Source organism: Oncorhynchus mykiss, chromosome 15 (genome assembly GCF_057628025.1).
Source record: "Oncorhynchus mykiss isolate SJ-2025 chromosome 15, ASM5762802v1, whole genome shotgun sequence".
Taxonomy (NCBI): Eukaryota; Metazoa; Chordata; class Actinopteri; order Salmoniformes; family Salmonidae; genus Oncorhynchus; species Oncorhynchus mykiss.
This window is the reverse complement of record NC_143036.1, coordinates 21,537,019-21,554,289: the sequence shown is the minus strand read 5'-3', so window position 1 is coordinate 21,554,289 and position 17,271 is coordinate 21,537,019. Positions and strand designations below refer to the sequence as shown.

General features: G+C 41.4%; 2 protein-coding genes across 3 annotated transcripts; one reads left to right on the top strand and one right to left on the bottom strand.

Moving 5' to 3' along the window:
- Positions 1-5,659: 5,659 nt before the first annotated feature.
- On the bottom strand, positions 5,660-7,374 carry cebp1 (CCAAT/enhancer binding protein (C/EBP) 1). 2 transcript variants are annotated; one of them, XM_021562687.3, is made up of 3 exons: positions 7,194-7,374; positions 6,606-6,923; positions 5,660-6,438 (listed from the first exon to the last, which is right to left on the bottom strand). In XM_021562687.3, the coding sequence occupies exons 2-3, from the start codon at positions 6,921-6,923 to the stop codon at positions 6,121-6,123; spliced, it is 636 nt and encodes a 211-aa protein (XP_021418362.1). In that variant the 5' UTR covers positions 7,194-7,374; the 3' UTR covers positions 5,660-6,120. The 2 variants fall into 2 exon arrangements, with proteins under 2 accessions (XP_021418362.1, XP_021418363.1); XM_021562688.3 differs by having other exon boundaries at positions 6,606-6,898; positions 7,194-7,297.
- Positions 7,375-10,813: 3,439 nt separating this feature from the next.
- ngdn (neuroguidin, EIF4E binding protein) lies at positions 10,814-16,846 on the top strand. The gene is made up of 11 exons (XM_021562686.3): positions 10,814-11,031; positions 11,310-11,369; positions 12,050-12,121; positions 12,233-12,370; positions 12,572-12,656; positions 12,783-12,835; positions 13,333-13,453; positions 13,625-13,799; positions 13,946-14,096; positions 14,353-14,419; positions 16,683-16,846. The coding sequence occupies exons 1-11, from the start codon at positions 10,990-10,992 to the stop codon at positions 16,694-16,696; spliced, it is 978 nt and encodes a 325-aa protein (XP_021418361.1). The 5' UTR covers positions 10,814-10,989; the 3' UTR covers positions 16,697-16,846.
- The last annotated feature ends 425 nt before the right edge of the window (positions 16,847-17,271 follow it).

The following is a 17,271-nucleotide window of genomic DNA, read 5'->3' as shown; positions in this document are numbered from 1 at the left end:
ATGTAACACTGGTTGTAGTCCCCTGCTCAGACGTTTGCATGCATCAACTAATGGTTGCGTGCCACATCATCAACTGTGCCATTGGACACCAGATTGCTATCACATAATTATGTGGTTAGCTGATATGTAAAATACATATCCAGGCATTTTAAGATCTGGCAGGGGTCAGCAACATCTAAGCAGAGGAACACGCCAAAAGTCGTCACTGGTAAAGATGAGGGGTAACTGAAAATGATTTGAATCTGATATTTGGATGAAAATACACTAAATTAGGGCCCTCGCTAGTGGTGCAGCTGTCTACGGCACTGCATCGCAGTGTTGCGGTATTACTACAGCCTGGGGTTTAATCTTGGGCTGTGTCACAACCGTCCGTGACCGGGAGTCTCATAGGGCGGCGCACAATTAGCCCAGCATCATCCGGGTTAGGGGAGTGTTTGGCCGGGGGGGCTTTACTTGGCTCATCGCGCTCTAGCGATTCCTTGTGGCGGGCCTGGCACCTGCAGGCTGACTCTGGTCATCAGTTGAACAGTGTTTCCTCTGACACATTGGTGAAGCTGGCTTCTGGGTTAAGCGAGCGGGTGTTAAGAAGCACGGCTTTGTGTTTCGGGAGGACGCATGACTCGACCTTTGCCTCTCCCGAGACCGTTGGGGAGTTGTGGCGATGAGACAAGATTGTAATCACGAAATTGGTGGGAAAAAGAGGTAAAATAACATGAAAACAATACACTAAATTGTCCAAAAATGTCCCAAAAGTGTTGGAAAACATTTGGTGACATAAAGTGGTTTCTGTGAAGGGGTTTAACAAAATTATTCTGAAATAAATTGATCTAATATTTCATAATTTAAAAACAGTTATATTATAATGTAATTTAAATATAAATATATATATACAATTAGGGGAGCCTAAAGAAAAATTATACACTTGTTAAGAGATCAAAATTTAAAACAGTCTTTACAGTTTTTTCTGATTGCTGAGGCACTGTCGTTGAAACTAGGATATTTTGCAAAACTCTACACACCTTAACCAAACCTTAACCAAACCTTAACCAAACCAACAAAGCATTATACATCTCTTGCAAAGCAAACAATTCTTGCAAAACTCTTCAAACTCTTTAAAAAAAATGGTGTTTTTGCATCAATACAGTACACACAAACTATCATTTGGATAAGCACACGAAGCACCAACTACGCACTGACAGTATAAATGAAAAACATTTGTGGCTTTTGCTTGTTCTGTGTGCAGGGTATAGCAGTTTGCAATCAAGTTGTGTCATACATGTAGTAAACACACATACACACAGGTATCCAAATGTGTAAAGCATGGATGTGTATTCCCGAATATAACACACTATCAATACAAATGAGGCGGAAAAGTGTAGAGTGTAGAATAGAAGAAAACAAAAACATTTGTGCTAGAAAAAAAAAGAAAAAAAAAAATTAGGCTACATCTCGCATTCTTTGTGGGTCTGGCCATAAAACTTCATCCACATCACATGCGATGTTGTCTTGAGCTAGGCAGCGTGGAAAGTATCGCCTGGAGTGCCATACCCAGGCGTGGCATGAACCCTGATCCATGTCTCCACATGCCTCATCCATTGCCTGTAGAAGGGGATGCGTTGGTGGGCCTGGCGATCATACATCTTCCAACACCATGCAGAAAATAATTATTCAATAGGATTCAAGAACGGAGAGTATGGGAGGAGTTTGAGCGCAATGAAAAGTGGGTGACTTGTGAACCAATTGCGTACCACAGCAGCCTGGTGGAAACTAACATTGTCCCAGATGATAATGTACCTGGGCTGCTCTGGCCCCTGGTCATTAGGGATTCATCTGTTGTGGAGGGTGTCCAGAAATTTGATGATGGGTGCAGTTTTGTATGGACCTAGGATTGCATGATGGTGAAGGACGCCGTTTTGACTAATAGCCGCACACGTTGTTATGTTGCCACCACGTTGTCCCGGGATGTTGATGATGGAACGTGTCTGATGATATTTCTGCCACGTTCCTTGTTTTTGCAAGGTTGAAACCTGCCTGTCCACATATATTAGTTCATGATGCACTGCATCTGTTTCTAGTTCCATGACTCTCTGAAAGAGACAAGACAAAACAATGTAGCACAGTGCGAAAAGACAGGGATCAGTCAATATGATGTAGCACCATACACTTCCAGATCCAGTGCCAATGAAAGGATAGTATAGCTTACCTGCACATATTCATATCTCAGTTGTTTTACACGGTCTGAGTTTCTTTTGAAAGGGCCTCTGTAAAGCTGCCTCATACTAATTGCATTGTGTTTCAGTAGACGAGACAGTGCAGAAAGACTCACTCTGTTGACGTTTTGGAATATGGTGTTATCTGTCATTATGTGGTCCTGCAGTTCTCTGAGTCTGATGCAGTTATTTGCAATGACCATATTTACAATGTGGGCCTCCTGCTCTGGGGTGAACAGTCGACCATGTTTCGAAGTATCCGGATTATACCTGCAACAGTATAGCGGCTCAGATTTGGGTGAACCCATTGTCCAGCCTCCCTCATGCTCATTCCATGGTTGACAACATGGTCAACCACAGTCGCTCTGATTTCATCAGTTATTGTGTTCCTGACTCCCCTTCCGCTTCCTCTTCCCCGTCCTCTCCTTCTCCGTGACCTACCTCACCTCTTCCTTCTCCTCCTCCTCGTTCTCTTACTTATTCACTTCTTTGTCCTCGTCTTCCTCGTCCTCCTCGTCCTCCTCTAGTTCTCACCCTTCTTACTCTCTACAGTTTTGCTAGAAGTGTGTTATTACATTTCAAACTGAGTGTAAAGCATTGAGTTGTGTTTACAGCTTTGCAAACATGTGTTATAAAATTACAAACTGAGTGTTAACCAGAGAACGTGCATTCAGTTTGGCACACTTGGTAAATGCATTGGCTACAAGTGTTAATGGTTTAGTGTTAAGATTTAAGGTGAGAGTGTTGGGAACAACTGAAAAGAAAAGTGACTAGGCAATCAGGATATATAACAAACAGAGTAGCAGCAGTGAAAGTATGTCTATGTGTGAGTGCGTGTGTGGCATCAACATATATGTGTGTGTGTGTGTGTGTGTGTGTGTGTGTGTGTGTGTGTGTGTGTGTGTGTGTGTGTGTGTGTGTGTGTGTGTGTGTGTGTGTGTGTGTGTGTGTGTGTGTGTGTGTGTGTGTGTGTGTGTGTGTGTTGGAGTGTCAGTGTAGTATGGATAGAGTCTAGTGAGTGTGCATAGAGCCAGTGCAAAATAATTAAGATAAATAAATAATAAAGGGGGTCAATGTCAATAGTCCAGGTAGCCATTTGATTAACTGTTCAGCAGTCTTGTGGCTTGGGGATAGAAGCTTGTTCAGGTGCCTTTTAAGTCACAGACTTGGCGCTTCGGTACCACTTGCCCTGCATTTGCAGAGAGAACAGTAGGGTAGCCTAGTGGTTAGAGCGTTGGACTAGTAACCGAAATGGTTGCAAGTTCAAATCCCTGAGCTGACAAGGTACAAATCTGTCATTCTGCCCCTGAACAGGCAGTTGACCCACTGTTCCTAGGCTGTCATTGAAAATAAGAATTTGTTCTTAACTGATTTGCCTGGTTAAATAAAGATTTAAATAACAGTCTTTGACAGTTTTTGGGGCCTTCCTCTGACATAGTATAGAGGTCATGGGTGGCAGGGAGTTCGGCCCCAGTGATGTACTGGGCCGTAGTCATATGATTAGATGTGCATCTTTTAATCGTCTACACCTGTCTGAAAATGTGGGCACAATCAGAATATAGACAAGATCAGGACAAAGGATGCATGTTAGAACCAGGTATAAACAGGGCTTAAGAGGTCTGAACCTCTTGAAGATGTCTCAAGGTGTGTTCACTATGTCGCCTAATTACCCCGTTAATTCGGGAAAGCATGTCCCCCGCTACATTCTAACAAGTGTCTTCTAACAAGTGGTTTTTGATGGATGTGCTGGGGAGCCATCCCAATTCTGACACCAATGTAGACTGTCAATACACCAAAAGGTTCGAACATCTTGACGTAGTTGCTAGGTATTGTAGGCCTACTAAGGTTGCTGCAATATATAGAAATATGGCAAATTAATTTGTGAGTCACTAATCAACCATTTTAAAACCTATGTTTTTTAAACCTCTGTTTTTTTTCAGTTTTTTAATGCCACACTAAGATGTGCATTTTACAGCAAAGAGTGCTGGGACACCAATACAAATGTGATGGAGAGATGCACCTCGTGACATTTGTACATGCAAATAGCACCTGCTTTTTGTTGACAACTCATGGGTCTGAATAACTTGGTAACATACTTGAAATAATAGGCTTTTTGAATGTTAAAGGGGAAATCAGTGATTCAAAGAAAAAAAACAAGCAGGTACTTGCTTTGGTAAACAGCTGATGGATGGGGCTGGAGAAATGTAACCACTCTCAAATTCAGACAGAGCTATGGATGCAATGACTGGCCAACCGTGTGATAAAAATCCTGGTTTAAAACTACAACGACAATGACAAACGGTATTAAAACAGGCTTATGGCCGGGGTTCAACCAGAAAACAGTCAATCAGAAAACTGCTTGATAGGGTACGACAGTTTAACTTAGTTCATGTGGCGATTATACGTGAAATTATTCAATAATCAATGGCTATTTCATTCATTTAAAAGTCAAGAAATGGATGTGCCAAACCCAGATTGCCCCTTTAAGCTTTGTCTATGATGTTCAATATGACAATAAGTGTTTGAAAATCGTCTGTTAATTTCCTGTTGCAAAATACCCCCTCCATTTATTTTCTAGTTGTGGGTTTATATATCTTTTTCTAACATGCTTGCTGTTGAGTAACTTGGGATGAGGTGAAATACTGTCTTTCCTCATTCTGTGGAGACATTGCAGCAGTCCTGGGACCACAGATTGCCCCACAGAGACATTGAGGGTAATTTCAACACACACATGCACTCTCATAGCCATTGCATGCACTCTAATAACCAGCATCAGTATACAGCTAACTATGCATTGTCTTACTCCCTGTTTAACAAACATAACATTTCCTAGAGGTAAAGAAAAAAGAAAGACTATGAGCACATGTCATGGTACTTTATCAAAGATGTGTGGCCCCAAACATTTTTTTCCTATCTATCTGTCCCTTAACTGCAATCGCTGCCACAGGAAGGCTCACTCCTGTGTGCTGATGCTATCTTTTTTGGTTTTCTGTCCTGTGCTGTGTTGAAATATTACCCGTCCCACAAAGGCTGGCCCAGCTTTCTACCCATAAAACGACCATGTCATTGTGTTTGTTTTTAACGGCCTTTGTGAACAGAGTGAAGGGGGGGCATCTCTATATGTGCCCTTACATAAAATACTTCACTGGAGAAGCTAAATAGCAGGAGATAACTGGGTTTAGGCATAGCCATTACTATAGCCATTTTTAGATGCAATACAATCACATGGAGGAGATTGGGCTAAAGTGGAATTATTATTATATTGAGGTGCGTTATGTTATATTATCAGCTAAAATGAGAAATGGCATATGCCTGGATTCATTAACTAATTTTCATTTAAAGCAGTAGTGGTCACAAATGTTTAGTGTTGTTCCCAAAATACTATTTTGGTCCCTTTTTGTACCTTGATTTTACTGTAAGTCAGCTAACATAGACAGTTGAGAAAGAGCTATAAAATATTTTTTATTCAAAAATGTTTGAATTGCACAATGACATAACTTTTGCCTGATATCTAACATTTCTTGTTAACTGCCTTATTCTTAGTGGTGCTTAATTCAATGAATCTTTTTGAAACCATAAAAGTTATTGGGTAATCAGATTGGGTAATCATTCTTGCCATGTCATTTCAGAGAAAAGGTAGAGGAGGTAGAAAGTGTGCTGAAATCTGTGTCATCTAACCAAAGACAAAATACTTTTAAAGTACTTGGAACTTTGTGTTCTTTGACTCACAGCCTTTGTTGACTTAGGCACTAACCCTGCATTATATCAACATTTGGGATACTCCCAGATGAAAGCACTTACGTGACTGTTTTATAACAATGTACAATTTCCACCAATGTAACAAAAGAGCATATTTTCATACAGAACCACACATAGTTGCTGTCATTCTCTACAACATTCCCCAACACACTCAACAGCCCTCTTCCCTGGCTGCATTCTCACCCCTGGGCTGTAGGTGACGCTGTGACAAGATGTGTTTGAGAGTGTCCAATTCATGTGTGAGTTGCCCTATGAGAATCTGCAGCCGGTGGTTCTCCTCATGCAGCTGCAGAGCCCTTTGGTGGGTGAGCTGTATGCGCCGCCTGGCCTTGTCTCGGCTCTTCCTCACGGCAATATTGTTCCTCTCCCGCCGCAGTCGATACTCCATGGTGTCCTTGGTCAGGCCCCTCTTCTGCAGGGGGCTTCGCAGGGGGCCGGGAGGAAGGGGGAGGAGGAAGGGAGAAAAATCCTGTAGGACAGGGAGGAGGGATGTAGAGGGTTTGGAAGGAAGAGATAACTTTGAAATTGAAAAAGACAAAATGGATGCAAGAAGGAAAAAAACTTAACATTGAACTACGTTAATTGCAACATTATGCATTCTCATGAACACAGAACCCAAGCGGCGTATCCATATACCTGTTGCAGTATGTGACTCTGTTGGCCGACATTCTCTGTGGAAGGTGTGTTGTGACAAGGTGCGTAGGACAGGTATGACAATCCCATCATCTGCTCTGTCATTCTGTTACTGCCCGTCCTGACCAATCCCTGAGCCCCCATCGACTGGCTGTATGGAATCCCATCCATCTGAGTCATATCATTGGTAAAGGGTGCCGGGGTCGATGGGTCAGGGTTCAAGGCCACGGTTGTAGAAGCGTGGGTGGGAGTCTGACCGAAGGTTGTGAATGTGGCAGAAACTGGAGGGCTATACTCTTGAATCACAGAACACTGAGACATCTGTTAGGGATTCAGACACATTATAGTAATGTTCACACACATTCATTATCACGTCCATTGTTAATTAATTACATGATAACTATAGGCCTATTGTAGTGTTTTAAATTGTATAACAACATTCTAGTACTAACATTGTCAAGATTTATTTCCATCTATGATGAAATTCTCTTTTTAAACGACACGTAGCCTACAGTACATAACTGTCGGTTATGTACGCGTTTCAATATATTATGAGCATTTCCCGGATTTCCAGGATATTGACGGACTTACCTCTGAATTTGTTTATCGTCGTACTGCCTTTTCTATTTTGTGAGTTCCTCCCTCAATGTTCTGCTCATAAACACTGTAAAGACAGGTACTCATCTGATTATCACACCATCACTTCCTCTAAGTTAAACACCTCCTCTCTCTCGCTCTCGCGCTCTCTCTCTCTCTCATCACCCATGGGCTTGTTTTTTTCTTATCGCCTTGTTTCTTGCCTTTAATTTACTTCTCCTTTTTTAGGATCACATCCTGACATTATTGGGTTTTTTTACATTTAAAAAAATGTATATGTGGCTGTACATGGGCATCTTTAAAGAAACATTCTGGGATATTTTTTACAGTTTTTTTCTGAATGCTTAAACACTAACAGTGATTCTTGAAGTACTATCTCTAAAACCATTAACACTTGCAGCCAATGCATTTACCAAGTGTGCCAAACTGAATGGATGTTCTCTGCTGTACACTCATATTGCAATTTAAAAACACACTTCTAGCAAAATTGTAAACATTGGTCTCTATGTTGATACACTATTTCACCAATTGCTTTTCCACATTGACAGATGTGAAAACACTTTTAGATAATGAGTTCACTTACAAATCGGAGCTTGAGCACTATAAATAGGCCACAGGTAAACATTTGGTTGGACAACAATGGAGGCCAATATTTGACAGAGAGTAAGATTTTATTTTTATTTACCTTTATTTAACTAGGCATGTCAGTTAATAAGAACAAATTCTTATTTTCAATGACGGCATAGGAACAGTGGGTTAACTGCCTGTTCAAGGGCAATGGGTGAGAACTAGAGGAGGACGAGGAGGTGAAGAAGTAAGAGGAGGAGGGGAAGGAAGAGGTGAAGTAGGACGGGGAGAAGGAGAGGACAGGGAAGAGGAAGATGAAGGGGAGTCAGGAACACAATAACTGATGAAATCAGAGCGACTGTGGTTGACCATGTTGTCAACCATAGGATGAGCATGAGGGAGGCTGGGCAATGGGTTCAACCAAATCTGAGCCGCTATACTGTTGCAGGTATCATCCGGCTATTTCAAAATGAGATAACACCATATTCCAAAACGTCAACAGAGTGAGTCTTTCTGCACTGTCTCGTCTACTGAAACACAATATAATTAGGATGAAGCAGCTTTACAGAGGCCCTTTCAAAAGAAACTCAGACCGTGTAAAACAACTGAGGTATGAATATGTGCAGGTAAGCTATACTATCCTATCATTGGTACTGGATCTGGAAGTGTATGGTGCTACATCATATTGACTGATCCCTGTCTTTTCGCACTGTGCTACATTGTTTTGTCTTGTCTCTTTGAGAGAGTTATGGAACTAGAAGCAGATGCAGTGCATCATGAGCTAATATATGTGGACGAGGCAGGTTTCAACCTTGCAAAAGCAAGGGGCCGCGGCAAAAATATCATCGGGCACCGTGCCATCATCAGCGTCCCGGGACAACGTGGTGACAACATAACAACGTGTGCGGCTATTAGTCAAAACGGCGTCCTTCACCAACACTGCCCCCATTATCAAATTTATGGAAACCCTCCACAACAGACGACTCCCTAATGACCAGGGGCCAGAGCAGCCCAGGTACATTATCATCTGGGACAATGTTAGTTTCCACCGGGCTGCTGTGGTACGCAATTGGTTCACAAGTCACCCACTTTTCACTGCGCTCAATCTCCCCCCAAACTCTCCGTTCTTGAATCCTATTGAATAATGATTCTCTGCATGGCGTCGGAACGTGTATGTTCGCCAGCCCCACCAACGCATCCCCTTCTACAGGCAATGGATCAGGGTTCATGCCAGGCCTGGGTACGGCACTCCAGGCGATACTTTCCACGCTGCCTAGCTCAAGACAACATCGCATGTGATGTGGATGAAGTTTTATGGCCAGACCCACAAAGAATGCGAGATGTAGCCTAATTTTTGTTTTTCTTTTTTTTTCTAGCACAAATGTTTTTGTTTTCTTCTATTCTACACTCTACACTTTCCCCCCTCATTTGTATTGATAGTGTGTTATATTCGGGAATACACATCCATGCTTTACACATTTGGATACCTGTGTGTATGTGTGTTTACTACATGTATGACACAACTTGATTGCAAACTGCTATGCCCTGCACGCAGAAAAAACAAAAGCCACAAGTGCTTTTCATTTATACTGTCAGTGCGTAGTTGGTGCTTCGTGTGCTTAATGAAATGATAGTTTGTGTGTACTGTATTGATTAAAAAGAGTTTGAAGAGTTTTGCAAGAATTGGTTGCTTTGCAAGAGATGTAAAATGTTTTGCTGCTTTGGTGTAAAGTTTTGTGGTTTGTGTGTAGAGTTTTGCAAAAATAGCCAATAGTTTCAAAGATAGTGCCTCAGCAATCAGAAAAAAATGTAATGCTGTTCTATGGTCAATAATATATAACCATTAATTATTTAAGAATATAACCTATAAATGCCACATGAACTTAGTACATCTCAACTGTCTTATCTATAGAAGTACATCGTCTACAACATCATCGGTCTTATACTACACCAGTGTACAAAATTGTAACAAAAACATGTTTTCCCTTTGTCATTATGGAGTATTGTGTGTAGATGGGTGAGAATGTTTTTTCAATTCAGGCTGTAACACAACAACATGTGTCATAAGTCAAGGGCTATGCATACTTTATGCATACTGTATTTGTGTGGATATACAGTATGTGTTATGCACAATGAATGTTCAAAACATTAGGAACCCTGCTCTTTCCATGACATAGACTGATCAGGTGAAAGCTATGAACCCTTGTTGATGTCACTTGTTAAATCCACTTTTAATCAGTGTAGATGAAGGGGAGGAGACTGGTTAAAGAAGGATTTTTAAGCTTTGATACAATTGAGAAATTCATTTTGTATGTACCATTCGGAGGGTGAATGGGCAAGACAAAATATTTAAATGCTTTTGAATGGGGTAGGGTAGCAAGTGCCAGGCGCACCGGTATGACTGTGTCAAGAACTGCAATGCTGCTGGGTTTTTCACACTCACCAGTTTCCTGTGTGTATCAAGAATGGTCCACCACCCAAAGGACATCCAGCCTACTTGACACAACTGGGAAGCATTGGAGCCAACATGGGTCAGCATCCCTGTGGAACGCATTGGACACCTTGTAGAGTCCATGTCCCAATGAATTGAGGCTGTTCTGAGGGCAAAAGGGGGTGTAACTCAATATTAGGAAGGTGTTCTTAATGTTTGTACGCTCAGTGTATAAGTATACATTATACCCGTACCAAATCAAATCAAAGTTTATTGGTCGTTGACACATATATCAAATCAAACCCCATAATGACAAAGCGGAAACAGGTTTTTACCCCGAGACTTGATGCTGTAATTGCTGTCAAAGGTGCTTCAACAAAGTACAGAGTAAAAGGTCTGAATACCTATGTAAATGTGATATCATTTTAAATTTTTAATAAATTTGCACAAAAAAAATGTAAAATCTGTTTTTGCTTTGTCATTATGGTTTAACGTGTGTAGATTGATGAGGGGTAAAAACAATTTAATCAATTTTAGAATAAGGCTGTAATGTAACAAAATGTGGAAAAAGTCAAGGGGTCTGAATACTTCCCGAAGGCACTGTACATGGGGCAGCACTCGTCCATAACCCAAAATATGAGGTTATTATGTTGTGTTAGTTGTTTATGTTTTTATTCACCATGGGCATTTTGCATAAGTGCATTTTCCATAATTCTTTGGACATGTAGTCAGCGTGATACGAATTACGAAACTCTTTCTTGCGATTCCACTGTCCCTTAGCAATTTCCGTACATGCAACTTTCAATCAAAATGGCGGCTTCCTATAGCGAAAACGTGAGTTGAGCTTTATGTTTTTCGTTTTATGTCAAAATTTTGGATATCTCTTTAAACGTTTCAATATTATTACCCCTATTGCTGCCATATCTCATGATTAAACACACCACAATTATCTAGCCACTTCACACAGGGCGCGCCATAGCTAACTAATTAGCTAAATCCTGTAGCTAGCTAACGTTAGCTGTACAAGTTAACTATGGGACAGTGTTTGCCTGGGCTTACCAACTTTGAAAGCAGTACTTATTGTAATATTTTGATTTGCTATTTTCTTTCAGGATTTGATTGACAGTGATGGACCCAATGCTGTGCGGCTGTTGAACAGTCTTACTGAACAGGTTAGGTTCAGAATACAGCTAGCTACAGATTTGACACCAGATAATGAGATATAACCAAAGATTTGTGGCATCCATTACTGAACGTTAACGTTACAGGTTTGCCTATGCCAAACGACCTGTACTAAACGTCAAATGTCTGTGACCAGTTGCAGGTGTTTCTTTTACATTTCGAAAAGGCTCCATTATTAAAATGAACATTTTGCTTCAAGAAATAATCCAACAATGTGTACACCGCCATCTTGTCTATTTCAAATCTTCTCTCATTGATTGAGGCAGGTGGGTCCACCCCAAAGTGCTGCATGTCATGATGACACTCCCCTGTCTCGATCAATGAGAGATTTAAAATTGACAAGATGTCTGCGTACACTTCATGGAGCAAACATTTTTATTTATTTTAGAACCACCTGCAACTGGGCACATATATTTTAGAAGATTCAGTTGAAAAATCTATGACAACGTTTTGTATAGGCAAACCTGTAACGTCCAGTAATTGATACCAAAAATCTTTGCTTATATCACATTATCTGGTGTACGGTCTGTAGTTATAATTCAGCTGGCTGTTTGTCTTCTGTAGCTTCCTTGCTAATGATGTGACATAGCTACGGTAGTGTTGTTTATCAGTCATATCTATTACCAGTCACTCAGATGTTTAAGGTCTGTCTGTACACATTCAATCCTAGGTGGCATCAGTTACAGGGCAGGTTCGAGATTTGTTAAAGAGGGTCCAAGGTGGAAAATTCCAAACATCCAAGGTAAGTACTATAATAGGATTCACACATATGGTCGTTGAGAGTTCACATAAACATGAAGCATTGTCTCGCTCAAATGCCTAATGCAAATGTACATTTCCCACTCTCTTGTAGGGTTTGTCTTTCCTTGACCTTAGATATCAGCTGCTGCTGTTTTACCTGCAAGATGTCACTCACCTGATCAGTCTTAAATCAGAGGGTGGTAGTGTGAAAGACAGTGGCGCCCTTCACAGACTGGTCACCGTCAGAACAGTAAGATGCCTTTCATTGCTGGTCACTACATGTTGTACCACTCAGTGTGTGGGGCTGTGCATGTGCAACCTCTCCCATTTTCATCATCCCAAATTCAAATTACGGTTGACTTTTTGTATAGTCTTCTTGGTCTTGTTTGGGCTCATGAATGCCATCTTGGACCTCTGTTGCTATATTCTAACTATTGTGTTGCTCTACAAGGTTTTAGAGAAGATGCGCCCTCTGGACCAGAAACTGAGATATCAGATTGATAAATTGGTGCGCACAGCAGTGACTGGGAGCTTAGGTGAGATGTGATATTGAGGAAAGGAAGCAAGTCTTTAATTGTTATGAAAAATGTATGTACTAATCAGAATGCATGTGATATACATTCCTTGATTGTATTGTAAATTGTTTATTTTATATTTTGTAGGGGAAAATGACCCATTGCACTTCCGTCCCAATCCGGATAACCTTGTTAGCAAAGTAAGCACTTCTCATCTCTTGGCATCCCTCAGTCTGTTAGATGAATACAATTATAAACCGGGTAGTTTGACTCATGGATGCTGATTGGCTGAAAGTCGTGGTATATCAGACATAATAAACTAGGTGGTTCGAACCCTGAATGCTGATTGGCTGACAGCCGTGCGTGGTATATCAGACCATATACCACAGGTTTGACAAAAGATGTATTGTTACTGTTCTAATTACGTTGGTAACCAGTTCATAATAGCATTAAGGCACCTTGGGGGTTTGTGGTATATGGCCAATATACCACTGCTATGTGCTGTATCCAGGCACTCTGCATTGTGCATAAGAGCAGCCCTTAGCCACGGTATGTTGGCCATATACCACATCCCCTCGGGCCTTATTGCCTAATTATATTATTATTCATTGTGTTCTTTGTTCCCTATCACAGAATGAAATCTGGTTTGCACAACAGCTTATGAATGTCTTTAAAAAATGTTTTTTTAATTCCATAGCTAAGTGAATCAGAAGACTCGGGGGATGAAGATGGTGGAGAGAAGGCTGAAGGCGCTGAGAAAAAAGTGCCATCTAGTGGCAAGAAATATGTTCCCCCCAAGATTGCCCCAATGCACTATGGTAATGTCAAATATAAGTTGTTTTTTTAATCTTCCTCTCTGTTGAATCGTATGTACACATCCCCCCCCCCCCCTCCAATTAAAAATGCACCCAAAGCTGTCTTATTTCTGTGATGGATGATTTTACAAAACCATGGCTGTGATATATAAGACCTCTTTACTTGATCAACAGAGGGAGACCTGACGGATGCAGACAAAAAGAAGGAGCTGGCTGACAAGCAGAGGCGTGCCGCCCTACGCAGCTCTGTGATCCAGGAACTCCGGCAGCAGTACAGCGACGCTCCCGAGGAGATCCGCGAGCACAGGGACTTCCAGACAGATAGACAGAGCCGAGAGCAGCTGCACAGGTCCGTGCTGTCATCATCAGACACATTGATCACACAATCATCAATTAGATTATAGATTTGTGACTCATTTAACTGTCTAGTACTACAGTAGTTTGAGCCCTCTCATTTGGAGGGAGTCCCTTCATGTATTTATTTTCTTCCTTTAGGAAAAACTTTGAGGAGTCGATGATGGTGCGTCTGCAAGTGCCCCGAAATGAGAGAAGTGCTAAGAAGAGAGGAATGCTGGGAATGTCTGGTCAGCTGAGTGGCATCACACGGTTCAGTGACATCACAGCCCTGACGGGCGGAGAAGGACAGGTGAGTTGGACACATTTACGTGACACACACCAGTCTTCTACAGGTCACACTCCTTGCTGACATGCAGTGATTGATCATATAAGATATATATGCCATTTCGCAGCTGCTTTTATCCAAAGCGACTTAGTCATGCTTGCATAATATTTTACATACAGGTGGTCCCAGGAATAATGGGCACACTTCAGATGTATTCTCCACTGCTGTGTTATGAATATATGATAGTGTTGATATAAACATTCTCTGTCCCTCCCTCCAGGACACGGATAACCCGGGGCCCAAGAAGAAGAAGAAGAAACTAATGAAGAAGAAAACTAAAAGAAAAGGTGAGCCTGAGTTTTGTTGACATCATTGAATATGTTTACATGCACAGTATTAATTTGATATTCATCTGATTATGGCAGTAGGCAGATTATGCAATAGTCATGTAAACACCTTACTCTGCTTATATTAATATACGTACGGTCAAAAACGAAGTAAGCATACACCGATTAAAACAATCTTTCGAGTTATTAAGACACAAACACCTTAATCGGCGGTCAAGCGGTGTATTTGATCTGCGCATGTGCTGAGCGAGCTTCCCTCTTTAGTGCGAGTGAGGTGTTTGGAACAATTGAATGCATGTGCTTTAGAAGTAGTTTTCACATACAAATGTTATGTCCGAACTCCGATTCAAATATGCTTCCCAAAAATAACATGGACGCTGTGGTAGAACGTTTATTTTGGTTGGTTATTTTATGCATTTATCAGAGTGCCGTCAAATTCAAATTAAAACATGTTTTATTAGTTGCATACACATATTTAGCAGATATTGCAGGTGTAGTGAAATGCTTGTGTTCCTAGCTCCAACAGCGCAGTAGTGAAATGCTTGTGTTCCTAGCTCCAACAGCACAGTAGTGAAATGCTTGTGTTCCTAGCTCCAACAGCGCAGTAGTGAAATGCTTGTGTTCCTAGCTCCAACAGCGCAGTAGTGAAATGCTTGTGTTCCTAGCTCCAACAGCGCAGTAGTGAAATGCTTGTGTTCCTAGCTCCAACAGCGCAGTAGTGAAATGCTTGTGTTCCTAGCTCCAACAGCGCAGTAGTGAAATGCTTGTGTTCCTAGCTCCAACAGCGCAGTAGTGAAATGCTTGTGTTCCTAGCTCCAACAGCGCAGTAGTGAAATGCTTGTGTTCCTAGCTCCAACAGCGCAGTAGTGAAATGCTTGTGTTCCTAGCTCCAACAGCGCAGTAGTGAAATGCTTGTGTTCCTAGCTCCAACAGCGCAGTAGTGAAATGCTTGTGTTCCTAGCTCCAACAGCGCAGTAGTGAAATGCTTGTGTTCCTAGCTCCAACAGCGCAGTAGTGAAATGCTTGTGTTCCTAGCTCCAACAGCGCAGTAGTGAAATGCTTGTGTTCCTAGCTCCAACAGCGCAGTAGTGAAATGCTTGTGTTCCTAGCTCCAACAGCGCAGTAGTGAAATGCTTGTGTTCCTAGCTCCAACAGCGCAGTAGTGAAATGCTTGTGTTCCTAGCTCCAACAGCGCAGTAGTGAAATGCTTGTGTTCCTAGCTCCAACAGCGCAGTAGTGAAATGCTTGTGTTCCTAGCTCCAACAGCGCAGTAGTGAAATGCTTGTGTTCCTAGCTCCAACAGCGCAGTAGTGAAATGCTTGTGTTCCTAGCTCCAACAGCGCAGTAGTGAAATGCTTGTGTTCCTAGCTCCAACAGCGCAGTAGTGAAATGCTTGTGTTCCTAGCTCCAACAGCGCAGTAGTGAAATGCTTGTGTTCCTAGCTCCAACAGCGCAGTAGTGAAATGCTTGTGTTCCTAGCTCCAACAGCGCAGTAGTGAAATGCTTGTGTTCCTAGTTCCAACAGCGCAGTAGTGAAATGCTTGTGTTCCTAGCTCCAACAGCGCAGTAGTGAAATGCTTGTGTTCCTAGTTCCAACAGCGCAGTAGTATCTAAAAATTCACAACAATCTAAAAGTAAAAGAATGCAATTAGGAAATATATAAATATTAGGACAAGCAATGTCAGTGGCATGGACTAGTATACAGTATATACATATGAAATGAGTAAAACAGCATGTAAACACTATTAATGTGGCCAGTGTTCCATGTCTATGTATATAGGGCAGCAGTCTCGAAGGTGTAGAGTTGAGTAACCAGGTGGTAGCCGGCTTGTGACAGTGACTATGTTCAGGGCAGGGTACTGGGTGGAGGCCGGCTAGTGATGGCTGTTTTTCAGTCTCTCGGTCACAGCTTTGCTGCACCTGTACTGACCTCACCCTCTGGATGATAGGGGGCGTACAGGCCATGGCTCGGGTGGTTGATATCCTTGATGATCAGTAGCCTGATTTCAGACATGTCCATGTAAACAGGATTATTAGGGAACTCGTTTTTCTTGCAAAGCATGTAAACGTTAATTGAACTACTACTAATCTGACAATCAAATTGTGTGCGTTGCATTTAACAGTACTCATTGTCAGGCCATCAGTGATTTATTTTATGTTAAATGTTGTATTCAATTGATTCTCAATGTTAGACCATTTTACAATGACTTGGAGTGCAGTGATTATGCATCGTTAGTTAATCAACATTGTTCTTTGCCTGCAGCTTTCAGAAGATAGGATCACAAATGGAATCCTAAAACCACAAAGCAGGATGAAGAATGGTGATTTAGGCTAAATGGGACCGTTCACTTTGAATAACTTTTCAGGATTGTTTTGTGATTGTAGGTGCTTAAACCATGTGTATTATAAAGGAGAATTTCACCCAATGTGTTTTTTTTTTCTTCGATATTATCATTAGTCCTTGTTAGTCCTTGTTTGACAGTCAGTCCTGTGTGCATTTCAAGATGATGCTCCAAAACATTTGAATATGCAAATTTCCCCCCATTTCGAATTCACAGGGCAGATATGTTTTCCTTATTGGGCATCAATGGTGACTGGTTAAGCCACACTTTCTGGACAAGGGATTTTTATTTAAAACAATGCCATTTAAGGACAATCAAACATGGTCTAATAGAATATGGTTAAACATTTATCCAAACTGAATTCACTCTTGCTCAAATTCAAGAGAATTGTTGAATTACATTAACTCATCTACTGCCCATTTTGTAACATAAGAGGCTATTGGATAGATAATTTTAAATTGAAAAAAAAAAACACAATCCACGGTCGCTGTGGCAGACAAAATACAAAAG